At 46.7% G+C, this 14407-nt stretch overlaps 1 protein-coding gene across 2 annotated transcripts; it reads right to left on the reverse strand.

Moving 5' to 3' along the window:
- Nucleotides 1-526: 526 nt before the first annotated feature.
- Nucleotides 527-12709, reverse strand: LOC102195368 (transcription factor 7-like 1-B). 2 transcript variants are annotated; one of them, XM_005750727.2, is made up of 12 exons: nucleotides 11450-12709; nucleotides 11290-11359; nucleotides 10012-10151; nucleotides 5140-5217; nucleotides 4359-4476; nucleotides 4193-4274; nucleotides 3492-3566; nucleotides 2632-2775; nucleotides 2365-2530; nucleotides 1548-1655; nucleotides 1425-1473; nucleotides 527-1344 (listed from the first exon to the last, which is right to left on the reverse strand). In XM_005750727.2, the coding sequence occupies exons 1-12, from the start codon at nucleotides 11624-11626 to the stop codon at nucleotides 812-814; spliced, it is 1740 nt and encodes a 579-aa protein (XP_005750784.1). In that variant the 5' UTR covers nucleotides 11627-12709; the 3' UTR covers nucleotides 527-811. The 2 variants fall into 2 exon arrangements, with proteins under 2 accessions (XP_005750784.1, XP_005750783.1); XM_005750726.2 differs by having other exon boundaries at nucleotides 4193-4277; nucleotides 11450-12708.
- Between the last annotated feature and the right edge of the window lie 1698 nt (nucleotides 12710-14407).

A 14407-nucleotide genomic window follows, 5' to 3' on the forward strand; every position in this document is an offset into this window, starting at 1 on the left:
ACCACATGTACACGAGTTTATTATTTTTCCCAAATTAGTTTTGGAAAATGTTTTTGTCCTCATAAAACCAAAACAAAAAAAAATAACCTCAAGGTCTGTGGAGCTGGACAGAGCAGTAGGTGGTGACATAACCATATCCATGAAATAATTCAGCTTGATCCAAAAACACGGCACACAGGCCAAGTTTTCTTTTTCCTTCGTCTACACATAAAACACTGAAACTCTGGAAGCAACAAAGAAAAAGCCTGCGTGTAGTAAAGTACCGTGTATGTGTGCACCTTTATTTTTCTTGTTTAGTCTCAGAGATGAAGCTCGTTTTCTTTATAATTCATGACGTCAATGTCGGACATTATCTAGGCTTGATTCTTTCAAAATATTCCTGACTCTGATTCCATAGGGACTCGGATAATCTGCTGCAAACAGTAAACAAGATAAAAACAATGGGGCGTGATGTTTCGATGATGATCTTTGACCCCAGAGTCAGAGCCTGTCAGACGCTGCACACAGAGAGCTCTGAAACTTCAGGTGAGAGCTGAGTGAAGGTTTATTGACAAAGAGGAGGAAACAGGAAATCTGTTTACACTCAAAACTACCAGGTAAAAAAAGCATGTTAAGCAAACTAAGCCCCGCCCCCTCACCGTTACTTCCTGAAAAAGTGTAAAAATAGTTCCTTGGAGTCCGAGGTGCAGTCAAATATTGACCAATTACACGTCCTTTTATTCTCGTACAAACATGACACGGATAGAAAAGAGCATAAAAAACAGTGGCGGTAAAAACGAGGTCAGAATTTATATTTTTCTCACGCCGTTCGTCACGGCTGATTGGTTCTTCGGAGCTGCTGAGTTAAGGCACCGTGAGAGCTCGAAGAGGTAGGAGGCGGGGCCAGGAAAGGCTGAGAGCGTAGAGGAGGGGGCCGTTGTGGAGGGGACGAGGCGGTGTTGGAGGAGGGCGTGGAGGGGCCCGTGGTGATGGTGGCGCGGTTCAGGGACAGTGGTGGCCGCTGGGGCTTGGTGGTAAGGGAGAGCGGCTGCAGCTGCTCGGGGTACGGTGACGTGTGCCCACTGAAGGACGACGAGTGTGTGTGCTCCGTGTGCGTCGGCGCCGGGGCAGCGGGCGAGGCCAGCGACGTGGTGGGAGTCGCGGGAGAGTCCAAGGAGGAGGCGGGGCTCGCCTGTGACAGGTGGGTGTGTGTCAGGTGAGAGACGGTGTGCGGCTGCGTCAGGTGATGGCGCGCGTGTGCAGTCTGTGTGTGCGGTGGAGGCGGCGGTGGGTCCTCGGCTCCCACGGAGACACGAGGCCTCTTCAGCTGCGGGGGGAAGTTGTCTGACGGTGCCGCCGCGGCAACTGAGGAGCAGACGCACAAAAGTGACATCATTGTGACATTTTCTACATCGTCACAAAGAAAACAGCAAACATTGCCTCACCTTCGAGCTTCATCTCCATCCTCGCCCTCTTCCTCTTCTTCTTCTTCCCCTGCAGGAAACGAGCCGTGAGCACGTCAGCTGACACGAACATGTGACACATGATCACGCGACTTTCATACTCACATAGTTGTCTCTGGCCGACCAGCCGGGGTAAAGCTTGGAGTGCAGGAGCCTCTCTTGGCGTGCCAGCTCGTAGTATTTGGCCTGCTCGTCCTTCGTCAGTGAGTGCCACTGAGGACGGAAAAAACACAGCACACACGTGAAAAATGACGAATCCACGAACACGGAAAACAAACAAAAAACAACCCACCAATCAGATTCAATCTAAACTTATTTATATATACTTATATTTATTTACAGCCCTGCAGGACTCGGCCACAGTGAGGAGGAAGAACCCTCTTTTAACAGGAAGTAGGATCAAGAAGGGACAATCTACCTCATCACATGACTTTACCATTATTTTAGCTGTGATGAAATGATTTCATCATAACTTTGAATGTTTGATGATTCAGAGAATCTTACAACTTTCCTTTATGTAATTTTAATAAAGTTTAAATCTCAAACATGAAACTGATTTGATCCTTTCTAAACTTCAGTTTCTTCAATTCATCCCGACGGCTTTATGACGCTACACCTGACATCACTTTCTCCATAATGTCACTAAGAGTGACCTCTGACCTCCAACTTTCTGTCCAAATGACAACTTAATTATTAAAATTTATTTTATTCATAATTGTCTTGATTTATGAATCAAGAATAAAAACTTGATTTATTCTGAAAACATCACAGCTGTCAATCATTTTACATTTTAAATGTGAAATAAATGTAAATATGAAAACATGAATATTTGAACATGAATATGTGAATAAAATGTGTCTGGAACGTTAAAATGCGTAAAGACATTAGACAAAAAATTAAGCTCCGCCCCCTGGTGCAGTACCCTCTGTCCGAGGATCTGGTTGATGGACGAGCTCTCCTTCACTTTGCACATGGCGACCACTTTGGGCCGCTCCTCCCTCATGTACAGCATAAAGGCGTTCAGCGGCTTCTTGATGTGCAGCTTTTTGTCCTCGTCGCCCTCGCGCTTTGTTTCAGGCGTCGCCTTCCTGTGGGGACACAGGCGTGAGACGGGTGAGTGTAACCTTGGTGACAAAATGGGTGGGAGGAGCAGCTGCTGGAATTAAACTGTGAGGCCATTTATTTTTACCTTGGCTGAACGCTGCTGGCCCCGCCTCCGTCGCAGCTATCACTTTCAGGCTCCTGCTTGACTCCGGTGCGGACGATGGCGGGGTGGGGGACGGACAACTGAGGGGTGGGCACCAAGCGAGGAGAGAAGCTGCTCGACACCAGACTGAACAGAACAGGGAAAGGTTAAATACTACTGGATCATTAACAAAGCAACAATTCAAGGAGTGCTGCTACGTCCCATATCTGAGCATGTACTAATAAAAGCGTCACACAGACAGAATGGTTTATGAATGGTATACAGTTGGTATATTGTTGAATTCCAACAGTGAAATAAAGCACGCAGAATAGAAAATGAGACAAAAACAAAGAAAATGCTATTTTCCATTAACTTTCATGCTGAACTGAGGAAATATGAACCACATATTTTGAACACCACAAAAAACAAGAAACTGCATTAAATATGGACATGTTTATTTTAACACCTACTTTGCCCTGAAGAGTCCAGGATAATATATGTTAATTAAATCAGCTTGAGCTATAACACTTTCAACAATGTGAGAAAACTGGCCTGGCTCACCTGTTTTTAAAATATGAATCTGGATTTTTTTTCTTTATGTTTTGTTTTATTTTGTTTATTTGTCATTTTAACAAAATAAACCCACAATAATCCAAACTGACTCGAAATGTAAAGCTTTTACTTTGCTAACACAACATCGTGATCCCTCAAGGTGTCCTGAAGCCTGAGGAGTAATACGAGGAACTCTGACATGAGGCGATAAGGTGCGAGGATCATGCTTCACTTCAGCCGCAGTGAGCAGGTGGAGCTGATTCAAAATACACATGAGCATCAAAACGGCGTGTTTAGTCTCGGTCACTTACCTCGACATGGAGGCGTTCATGGCGAGTGCTGCCGGCGAGAAGCCCCCGGCCATGGGGTACATATGCTGGCCCTGCCTGCAGACAGAAACACGAGCAGATGTGAGGACTTCTTGTTAGCTGACAGCCGTGTAACATGTGCAGAAACCTCTCGCCAGCCCCACGACTGGATCTGCCGATGAGGACGGCCGAGGAGGTGGGCGTGTCCCCTCAGTGTTTAAGGCCGGGGCTTTTCCTGGAAGCATTGCTCTGATTCTCCAGCTTTTACCAGTTTTAGGTAAACACGAGCCTGTGTTATTCAGCAGCTGATTGTACAGGTACGGCAGGTTTCACATGAATCGTCGTGATGCCGTGTTTTTATGACTTCCTGGTCGGTGGGAGCCTTCAGGTTGAACTGGATCAACAAACAGAAAGTTCAGCTCCTCGCACTCGCTCTGTCGCTTCCTCATTCATAACTGTGCCAGAAGAGCTCAGGTCTGATTGGCTGAAAGGGTCACTGCAGAGCATCAGTGATCCATGTCAGCAGTGGTACTTCAGTACATTTCCTCTGTGCTTCCATGTGACTGAGTTTTTTTTCTCTGCCCTCAGAAACAGCATCATTGTTTCCTCTGAGGGCTGTGATGTAATTGTGAGATTACCATGGAAACCCTGAACCGTGTGTGTGTGTATGTGTGTGTTTGTGTGTGTGTGTGTGTGGTACTCACAGCCATCCCAGAGGGTGTGGGATCTGAGGCATGGCTCCGGGGGAGACCGGGTAGCAGGAGGCGTGAGGAGACCGGGACACCCCTGCTGCAGAGACAACTCAGCTTCATGCTTCAGCTTCACCATCATGCCCACAGGATTAAAGATGGAGGCAGGGATGCCGCTTACCTGCTTCAGGAGAGAAGCCAGGTGACGTCCTCGGTGGGGAGAAGGCCTCGGGGCTATAGGACAGCAGTGGGTGGAGGTGGGACACGTGGGGATGCTGCACTATCGGCACACTGCTGGACTGCAAATGGACAGAGACAGCAGCTAAGAGGCAAAGATGAATATGAGATTATAATCTCAGGGTTCTGGATTATTGTATCAGAGGAAGGACAGATTATTTTCTTATAAACAGCTCTTCGTCTTACTGATGCTTCAGGGCGACTCCCCGACCCAGGCCTTGGTCTGACTCTACCTGTGACATTACTGTAATACTGCTATGTGAGGGTGACTCAGTAATAGGGAAGCAGTTAGCGGGATTAGCGCAGAGCTGGAAGAACAGAATGATCGGATTAAAGCTTTCTGACGGCTCTTCTGTGTGCAGATCCACCAGGATATCATTAAAACTGCAACATCAGAAGAATGAAACTCAAAGAAGTGAAGAAGAGATGGATGAAATGGCTGTGTTTGTCCACCAGAGGGCGCACTACAACTACAAAGGCCGAGCAGCTGATCGGGGCAGTAAATAAATAAGTGCAATCTCCATAAGAGGCTGTGCACATCGCCCTGATTTACAGCGTGGTGATGGTGAGGATGAGAAGGAGCACAGTTCGGCTTGTTTTAACCTCACATGTTGAATCAGTGACTATCTCCATGACAACATGATAAACTGGAGAAACATCATCCTCCACCTGCCTGAGAACCAATCAGGACGGAGCTGATGTTAGTTTAATCTCTAAGCTCTTACCAGGTGTGAGGGAGTCGCTGTGTCTCTGACGGCTGCTCTTCCTGGGACGTCGAGCAGCGGCCACTGAAAGGGCAGGTACTGTGGAGACACACACACACACACACACGTTGGTCATGATTTCTCTGCAATATTTACCAGTAATCCCAGCACTGACACAAATCTGGATGAAGGGATTAAAGCCCGAAGGAAATCATCTTCCTCAGCCTAATAAAGTCTTTGCTGAAGGCCACGTCTGAGTTTCCTCCCAGCAGGTCGGACTAATCCACAGAACGCCCACAGGAGCAGCCTCCGGCCTCAAACTCACCGTGAAATGTAAACTCATCACCGAGGTCGCCCATCTTATGAAAACGAAGCAAACTTATTGGTGGAGGAACTGAAAGGTCAGACTTTTGCAGACTTTAGCTAAGCTGGCTGAGCACCGCGTGTTCCAGCAGCTCTGTCATAACTGACCAAACTCCATCAATGCTGGAACGAAAGCTGCTCAGACACGTTTCACCTAAGCCTCGTCTGAGCAACGCCACACAGGGAGAACCCGACACTCCCACTTCTGTTTTCATCCAAGTGAAGCGTCAACATGTGTGTCCAAGAACACGTTCACAGATCAGGTTCATGTCTGCAGGAGAACAGCTCACAGGAAGTCATATTACACCATCTGGACACCTCGTTTCCTCACATCAGGATGAACAAACTCACTGCTGCAGCGGCACCAAAGTGTGTGTGTGTCCGGGCTCTGAACACACACGGTGCATCTTTACTTTAACAGCTGCACTGAAACACTCTGACCCACCTGGATGTTCAGGTGAATGCTGATAATGTGCAGTGATGGAGGTGATGGTGTGACCTGTCCAGGTGTGTTGATCTGAAGCTCTGTGTGTCAGTGTTGCAGGAAACACTGACACCAGAAACACCAACACAGGGCCACACCCACTGATGAATGGACCAATGACCTGGCTTACACAGGAGGAAGAAGAGGGACAGATTAGATCTAAACCAAAGTTGTTCTGACCCCACCCCTTCCACAAACTCACACCCCCATCCCCCTCACTTTATCAAATGTAAACAGACCCCAGGTGCTCAGTCCTCCAATCAGCTGTGATCCCTGACCCTTAACCACAGGACCACTGTGACTGATGTGCCTTCTGGACTGCAGTGACATCACCACCAAGCACCTGAGCAGGTGAGCAGTACCTTTCTGCTCCTTTCTGTAGGTCTCTGGGGGTCCACCTACACCGTGCTGTGGGATGGAGGAGGCAGTGATTGTGGTCGAGGTGGTTTTCGCTGTCCAGCTGTTGGAGGTTATTCTGGAGCGATGATTGGCTGAAGCAGAACCATGGTGCTGTGGTCTTTTCTTATGGATGTAATGGCCTTCGTTTCCTAGAGGGCGAGGTTGGGAGGAGCAGTCCACCCTGACTGCTGATCTGAGTGTGGGAGGTGAAGACACCTATCAAGCTGCTCCCTTGTCTTCCTGTTCTGGTCCTGATGGTCCGGGTTCTGCCTCGGGATCAGATGAAGGAGACGCCTTCAGTTTGATGATGTCAGAGCGTGTGTCATGAACCATCAGTCTGACCCAGATCTGCAGTGAGCAGCAAGAACTTCCTGTTTCCTCCACGTTTGGGAATAAACTGTTTCTGTTCTGTATACAGGAACACAGTGAAAAAAGCAGAACTGTGTGTGTGTGACTGTGTGTTAGTGTGCGTTAGTGTGTGTGTCCCTCTGTGTGTGAGGGTGTTTAAACAGATTGTCCTCCTGGTATTTTAAGACTCTGCAGACAATATGAAGGAAAACAAAGGAGCTGTGGGACTGTCTGGCCTGCTGAGAGGGACCAACTTTAACTAAACACACACACACACACACACACACACACACGGCTGGCTTTATCAACAACCTTTTAAAGCCCAGCCTCCTCGGTCCTCCTGCTTCCATTCACTACGGCTCAGGTGTGACTGACTGCAAGCCATCTCAGCCAATCAGTCAGATGCTGATTACAGCACTGCAAACAGACGAGAAGCTCTGTGTGTAAAATAAGAATCACCAACACTTCACCAGCGTGTCCCCACAGGTCTGAGATTCAACTCAAAACAGAGACACTGAAAACAGCACATCAGACTGGTTAAACTGGTTCAAGTTGGGATTAAATCCAAAGCTCACACAAAAATATAGATATAATAAAAATATAATCATCGTGTTGTTTTCTGTTCTGCAGAGGCTTCTATGCAGACATTCAGACACCACCCCACAGAGCAGGTGGAGAACCAGCTGTAACCTCAGGCTAAAAGATTAAAGTCGGAAAGCTGCAGTTCCTCTGACAGCCAGCAGGCGAGGCCCACACTGAAATGTCCAACTTTGGGAGAAATGATTGGTCACTTGGATGAGTGACTGAAAATTCATGTGTAGATGAACACATTCACTTTTTTGGGACTGGCTGACTGAACATCATCAAGACAGTACAGCAGACATGAACATGCTTCCAAACCTGCTCTCCTGTCACGCATTTATAAATCCATCCATCCTCTTCTGCTTATCCGGGACCAGTTGCGTGGGCAGCAGCACAACAGCACAAGAAGAGAAAGCCCAGACCTCCCTCTCCCCAGCCACCTCCTCCAGCTTGTCCGGGAGAACACCAAGGCGTTCCCAGGCCAGCTGAGAGATATAATCTCTCCAGCGTGTCCTGTGTCTGCCAGGTGGTGTTTATAAATCACCAGTTTAAACACCAATGATGATGTCACAGTGCCCCATCAATCTTTTGTATACAGTCTATGCACTAACCTGCAAAGGGCCTGAGTGTGTGGGCAGCTTTAAATGGAGATATTCGCATGTATCAACATGCACGTGTTACCAAAAAACAGGACTGACATGCTCAAATTACCACACACACACACACACACACACCTTCTTTCAGATCCTTGAAGCTAGTGTATTTGCAGTGTCTATGTATGCAGTGTGTGTGTGTGTGTGTGTGTGCACATGCGCATGTTTGCAGTGCCCGATTAATGACAGCCTCTGACCCGCCCTCAGACTGCCAGGCACACCTCCTCCTCCTGCTCCTCCAAAACACTGAGGCTACGTCCACACTAATGCGTTTTTGTTTGAAAACGCATCGTTTTCTCATCGTTTCGGCCTCCTGTCCACACTGAGACGGCGTTTTCCTCAAGGAAAAATGCAGCGTTTTGAAAACGCTCTCGAAAACGCATACATTTCAAAACGGAGCAGTCCAGTCGCAGTGTGGACACTGGAAAACGCAGACTTTCTAAAACGATGACGCATTTTAGTCATGTGACCAACTAAACAAAGATAGCGGAGGGCATTATACAGCAGTTGCTTTGATTGCTCTCAATTTTGACAGCCCTAAAAAAAGATTAATATCAGTTTGTACATGCTCCAGGTAGCTTTTCTTCAAATTCTTTAATTCTCACTCACTTTTGCGAATGCGCAGGACTGGAACATAAGCGTTTTGGGCCGTTTCAATGTGGACGCACAACTCTGTGAAAACGACTGAAAACTTAAGTGTAGACGCGGAGTGTTTTCAGACGAAAACGCTGTTTTCAAATCTATCTGTGCTAGTGTGGACGTAGCCTGAGAGGGGTGCAGGAGGTCTGAACTGTGAGCAGAGCAGAGATACCTGTGCTCTTTCACACCTGAGCAGCATCACCAGACTGCAGGTGTGGCTCGTACCCGACACCTGGACCCGGCTCTGGTCTTTCAGCAGCTGCATAAAGGCTTCCTTTGCTGTCTTGTGTAATCTCAACAATGAACATAACCCACTTTTGGTTATCACACATGTAAAATAATTTGAAGAGAAATTACAAAAATGAAATTTTTCTGAACCTGAAATCCACTGCGGAGTCAGTTTTATCCTGATGCTCTTTTCTCAGTGTTTCTGTCAAAAGACGTTTCAGTAGCCGGAGGCCGAACTGCGACTTAGCTAACCAGCTCTCGGGTAATGATAACAATAACAAACCCACCTGAGAGCTTTCAGACTTTAAACACACAGGAGAAGAAAAGAAACCCCAGACCTGGGTTCCTGGGAATACTCGGCTGTAAAACTGACATGAAATGTGGCCTCAGGGGGAAAATGATTTATTTGTGACAACCTCAGGGAGTGGCACCAATCATCCTCCACCTCTGGTGCCAGGATAACAACTGGACAACTCTGCCCTCCCAACACAGTGGTCCCTAAAACAGCATCCATCTTTCCTCCAGTCTGTCATATCGACTCTTTTTAAACCACATCACAAACTTCCAGATCAGGCTGAACAACCATAAAACCACCTTCTCGTCATCATCCACTTTGCTCTGTAACCACGGTTTGCTTTAAGCCCCGCCTCTACCCGAGAGCAGCCTTCAGATCAGAGCCCCTCACCGTCACACTGCATTAACCTCTAATCCCAGCTCGCCAACCCCAAGCTACAGCAGCTAATCTGCAGCTCGTCACTGAGCTCGACCTGCCCAACCACACGCGCGCGCGCACACACACGCTCGTGCACGCAGCCTTCAGGTGAGTCAGCGTGATTTTCGTCTCTGCGGCGGCCTTCTGTCGGGTTAAAGTGTGTCACGTGAATGGCTTCATGTGCATGAGCGTGACTGAGCTGTACCAACTGTAAGTACACATCTAAAAATAAATCACCAAAAAAAGTAAATAAATAAATAAACAAATAAATAAAAATGCTCAAATTGATAAAATATTTGAAAAACAGAAAATCTATTTTAAAAATTAAATAATAAAATTTAAAATTCTATAGATAACATTTTATGTTTTTCAGATAGCATTGACAAAAATCTAAAAAAAAAAAAATGTAATTAAAATCTGAATGAAAATGAAAAATGAAAACCAAATGAAAAAACACTTTCAGCATCTCTGTGTCTGCGTCTTACCGTTCGGGCACCTGCCGTCAGGGCTCCATTGGCGAGGTACGGGCTGCAGAGGTTCCCGAGGTCAGGGAACATGAAGAACGGGTACCCGACGTAGGGCGAGGGCTGGAGGACGCCTCCATCACGCTGCTGCTTCCTCAGAGCTGAGAAATAGATAAAAAGGATCAACAGTGCACGCTGACCTGAGACCAGTTCAAGTTCAGGCTCACATTCAGTTCAGCTTTTACAGCCCAAGACCTGAATCAGATTATTAATCAGCTGCATCTCCAGTGAAACCCTCATTCTGATTAAGATCAGGAATTCACGACGCCAAACACCCTCTGACTTCACCGCACTGCTGGAAGCAGGAAGCTTACACGTGTAAGCACAAAAGTGTCGGCTAAAATAAATCAATACCAAAAAGAAAATTTAAATCAAGCTAATGAAAAATTTCTTTTAAGTAATTTATCATTACTAAAATATCTAATTAAAATAAATAAAGTGTTCTAAAAGAGCCAATGAGAGAGATATAAAATACTGAATATTTGTAGCAAAAATTTAAACCCCCCCAAAATGATTAATATTTAAAAAATAAACAAACATTATATGACAGAAATATGCATGAGAAATAATATTAATATTTCAATATTCAACAATAATTTTAATTAATATTAATATTTATTATTTTGTATATATTACATTAAATTAAATATAAAATGTTACATTCCAAATGTACTTAAATGTCATGAAAGACATGAAACACACTCAATATAATTAAAATAAGATTCCAACAAAGTCAGGAGCAAATAGATGAATTCAAGTCAAGTTGTCCAAAAAATTACATTAACCCAATAAAATTTTCTAAAACAATTAAAACAGTCAAAATATTTGCAATGAACTAAAATATATAGCAAATAAACATAATAAGTGTTTGTAAATATAACTGCTAATAGCTCTCTGAGACACCCAGAAATATTTATATAAATAATGTAAACATAAATGTGGCATTATCCTTAAAATGCAGAAGAAATGTGCTTAAAATATTAATAAGAAAGGTCAGACATGTTTACAAATACAGAAACATGGGTGTAAAATAGGGCTAGAAATAAAACAAATCTAAATGACAATAGAGGATTATGTCAATAAAGTACCCAGAAACACCTGGACTCTTACAGGTGTGTCTCTTGGAGGTTTCACCTGGTCTCAGGTACACAGAGCTCCGTGTCCAGGTGTTCTGCTGATGGAGACCATCTCCCTCCCAGCGGGGTCATAAACTTCATAAAGCAGCACTGTGGCTCTTACCTTCCTCGCTCAGCTGGCTCTGCCTGCCCCTGCTCACCACACCTGGACGGGGCTCGGGGCGCCGGTCTGCCTGCACAGAGGAGCACACGGGGAGGGTAAACACAGCGCCGATAGCCCGCTGGGGTCCCGGCTGCCCCGCTGTGGCCCCGCTTTGACTCACCTCTGAGTCCGAGCTGCTGTTGGTCTCTGACTCGTTGACCAGGGAGGACTTGACGTCGTCCAGATCTCGCTCGGCGGACACGTTGCGCTTCTCCTCCTGCTCACCTTCGTCTTTGAAGGCGATGAGCTCGTCGCTGGCTCCCAGGTCGTCGCCGTCCTCCCGGCTCAGCTGCGGCATGGCTGGACGCTAACGACGGCTAACACTAGAAGCGACTTAAGGGCTAACTCGCAGTTAGTACACAAAAGTCCCGGAACACCGAAGCCCTCTCCCAGGAAAGTAGTTAGCTAAGGTCAACTGTGCGGGACCTCCTCAAAGTCAGCGTTAACGCCAACTTAACAGCTTTTTCTATCCGTTTAAACCGTTAAATAAACAGAAAACTCCCCCAACAGCTAGCTTACATGCTAGCTAGCTCCGTGCGGCGTTCACGGACACTTCAGCTTCAGGCGTCGAATTCCTGAGGAGCGCGGTCCTCCTTCAGCCGAGCTCCTCCAAGAAAAACCTCCTTACAAAAGCAAAGTCTCAGCCACAGATGCTTCAATGATTTTAAAACACCCCGTCCCACCAAACATGAAACTAGAATTTTAAATCCTTCACGGACGGACCGTCGACATCTTAATAAGCAAGCCCGAAAAGTTCATGTCCCCCTGTGTGCAGTTACTGCTCCAGCGGAGAAAGTGGAAGGCCTGCCCACGGTGATCCCTGCATCGTTAGTCCGCTCTGAAACGTGCATAATTCCGCACACCGCTGCGGTTTTACTCTGCTCGTTTCCGCATATCGCGCAGTTTGCTGATTCAAGACGATCACTGGAGGCGTGGGAACGGAGACGGGCTGCACTCAAGTGGAGTGGAAGGAAAAGACTGCGGGGGTGGAGGCTGGAGGAGCAGGGGACCTGCACTGGCCCCGGATCAGTTCACCGGAGCCGGGTGCACGGGGCCGCGGGCTGAGCTGATCCCGGATCAGGCACAACAGGTTGATCCTATCTGCGCGCAGAGGAGGAGGAGGAGTTCACACGGAGAAAAGGAGACTTTCAGAGTTTAAAGGAGCAGTTCGACACTTTGTGCCCTCACGGACTGAAACGGGACACACTTCCACCGCAGATGCCGAGTACAGACCCCGGGCCTCAAATTCCGCACTCTGCAGCTCCTCCAGCGGCCAGCAGGGGCGCCAGCGGCGGGTCAGCCCCCATACACTCCCGTGTTAACGTGTCCGACATTTACAGCAGAAATAAACGCGTTTACAGCAAACATACATATACACACACACTTGTTTTCATATCATAACCCCAACACTAAGACCACAATTTGAGTCTCAAAAATATATTTTTCTTGTTTGTCTGCCAATATTCACTAACTACTACCTAAGTAGTAGCAAAACTGTAAAAAATGGGATGTAAACTGGAAATAGAGAAAGTTCACCTTCAAAGTAAAAGTCAGGGTTGCAGTTAACATCTTTCATAAGGTAAAACTTTTATGTTGAAGTCTCCATACCCAGTTTATGTCCCGCTCAGGTAGTAGTTTGATTTTGATTTTAATTTGATTTTTATTGATTAGCATTCAAATATCTCAGTGAAGACAGAACAAAGATCTACCACAAAGCACGAAAGCATGAGACAAGGCTAATCAAAAGGTAGTGATTATTTGCGGACAAAAACTACAAACATTTAATACTACAGACACAGGCGGCTGTGGCTGCTAGCTGTCTGCTGTCTTCATCTCAGCAGGTATCTGTATAAACAATATTGGGAGCAGACTTTCCAGAGAGTCTGAAATCCGGGTTGGATGAGTGAAAGTCTGTTAATTAGAGCTGTACCTGTCCAAATGTCGCCCCCACATATATAAAAGTGTTATGAGCCCAGCGGGAGCTCTTGGATGGTCTGTTAGTACAGTAACTTCACAGCAGCCATTTTATTGGCCTCATGATGTCATTAAAAATGCTCCAAAAGGCTCCGAGAGCCACAAACATGGTCCAGAGGTCCAGTTAGCAGACAGCTAGCAGCTAGAGCCACCTGTGTCACCATCAACCTGCCAAAGGGGCCACGGCTGTAGTAATGCAAACTTTAAGCCTTAATCCAATTTAAACAGGTGAGTGTAGGAATAATAAATTGGTGAATGGCGCAAGTTGTATAAATGCTTTAAAATTAGGAGTCTATTGGGACGGACTCACTGCTGTCTCTGCTGGACGGAAGAGGAGCTGCAGCTCACAGGTCTCTGTTTCAGTGGGATCGTGTGGATCTGGCTCTGGATTGGAGGAAACGAGGTAAAAACAGCTGGCACACCGATACCGTCTGTCCGATATCAGTTTCTGCTGCACATGAGCACAGTGATGGGTTGTGGTTCTAGAAGGCAGAACCGTTTTGGCCCGAGCGCTGCGCGTGTGTTTGTGAAACGTTGGGATGCGTTTAGGGCCGGTTTGGAGCTTCGGGTTTGATGGGAAAAAGAAAATAAGCTATCATCAGCAGAGCCGGGCTGAGGAGCTGATTATTGTTTCCAGCCTGTCTGTCTGTGCTGATGAAGCAGAGCAGGAGGCATGTACTATCCCCTCCCAGAAACACTGAACACACTCATTACTGCCCACTCACAGTTCTGCAGTGCTCCCTGTGGAGAGCAGCATGGTGGCCCCACTGCCCCCACCCCTTCCCCTCCCCCTCTGTCTTTTTGTTTGTTTTTTCCTCATTTTCTAGGCTCTCTTTGTCCCCCCTCCTCGCACCATGCAGATTACGGTCATGCATGTTGAGATTACAGCAGCTCTCTGCAGAGGAAGTCTGAGGACCAAGCATAGACACACTGAGTATGTGAGTGATACAGAGGCCTCACAGAGAGTACCTTCACGTTAATGACAGGCTGCCTCTGTTAAATCAGCTCTCATTAAAGACAAAGAGCCTGTTTCCATCATAAACACATCCCTGAGTCTGGACACACACACACACACACACACACACACACACACACACACACACAC

This window comes from Pundamilia nyererei, unplaced genomic scaffold (genome assembly GCF_000239375.1).
Source record: "Pundamilia nyererei isolate P.nyererei 1_Seehausen unplaced genomic scaffold, PunNye1.0 scaffold00285, whole genome shotgun sequence".
Lineage (NCBI taxonomy): Eukaryota > Metazoa > Chordata > Actinopteri > Cichliformes > Cichlidae > Pundamilia > Pundamilia nyererei.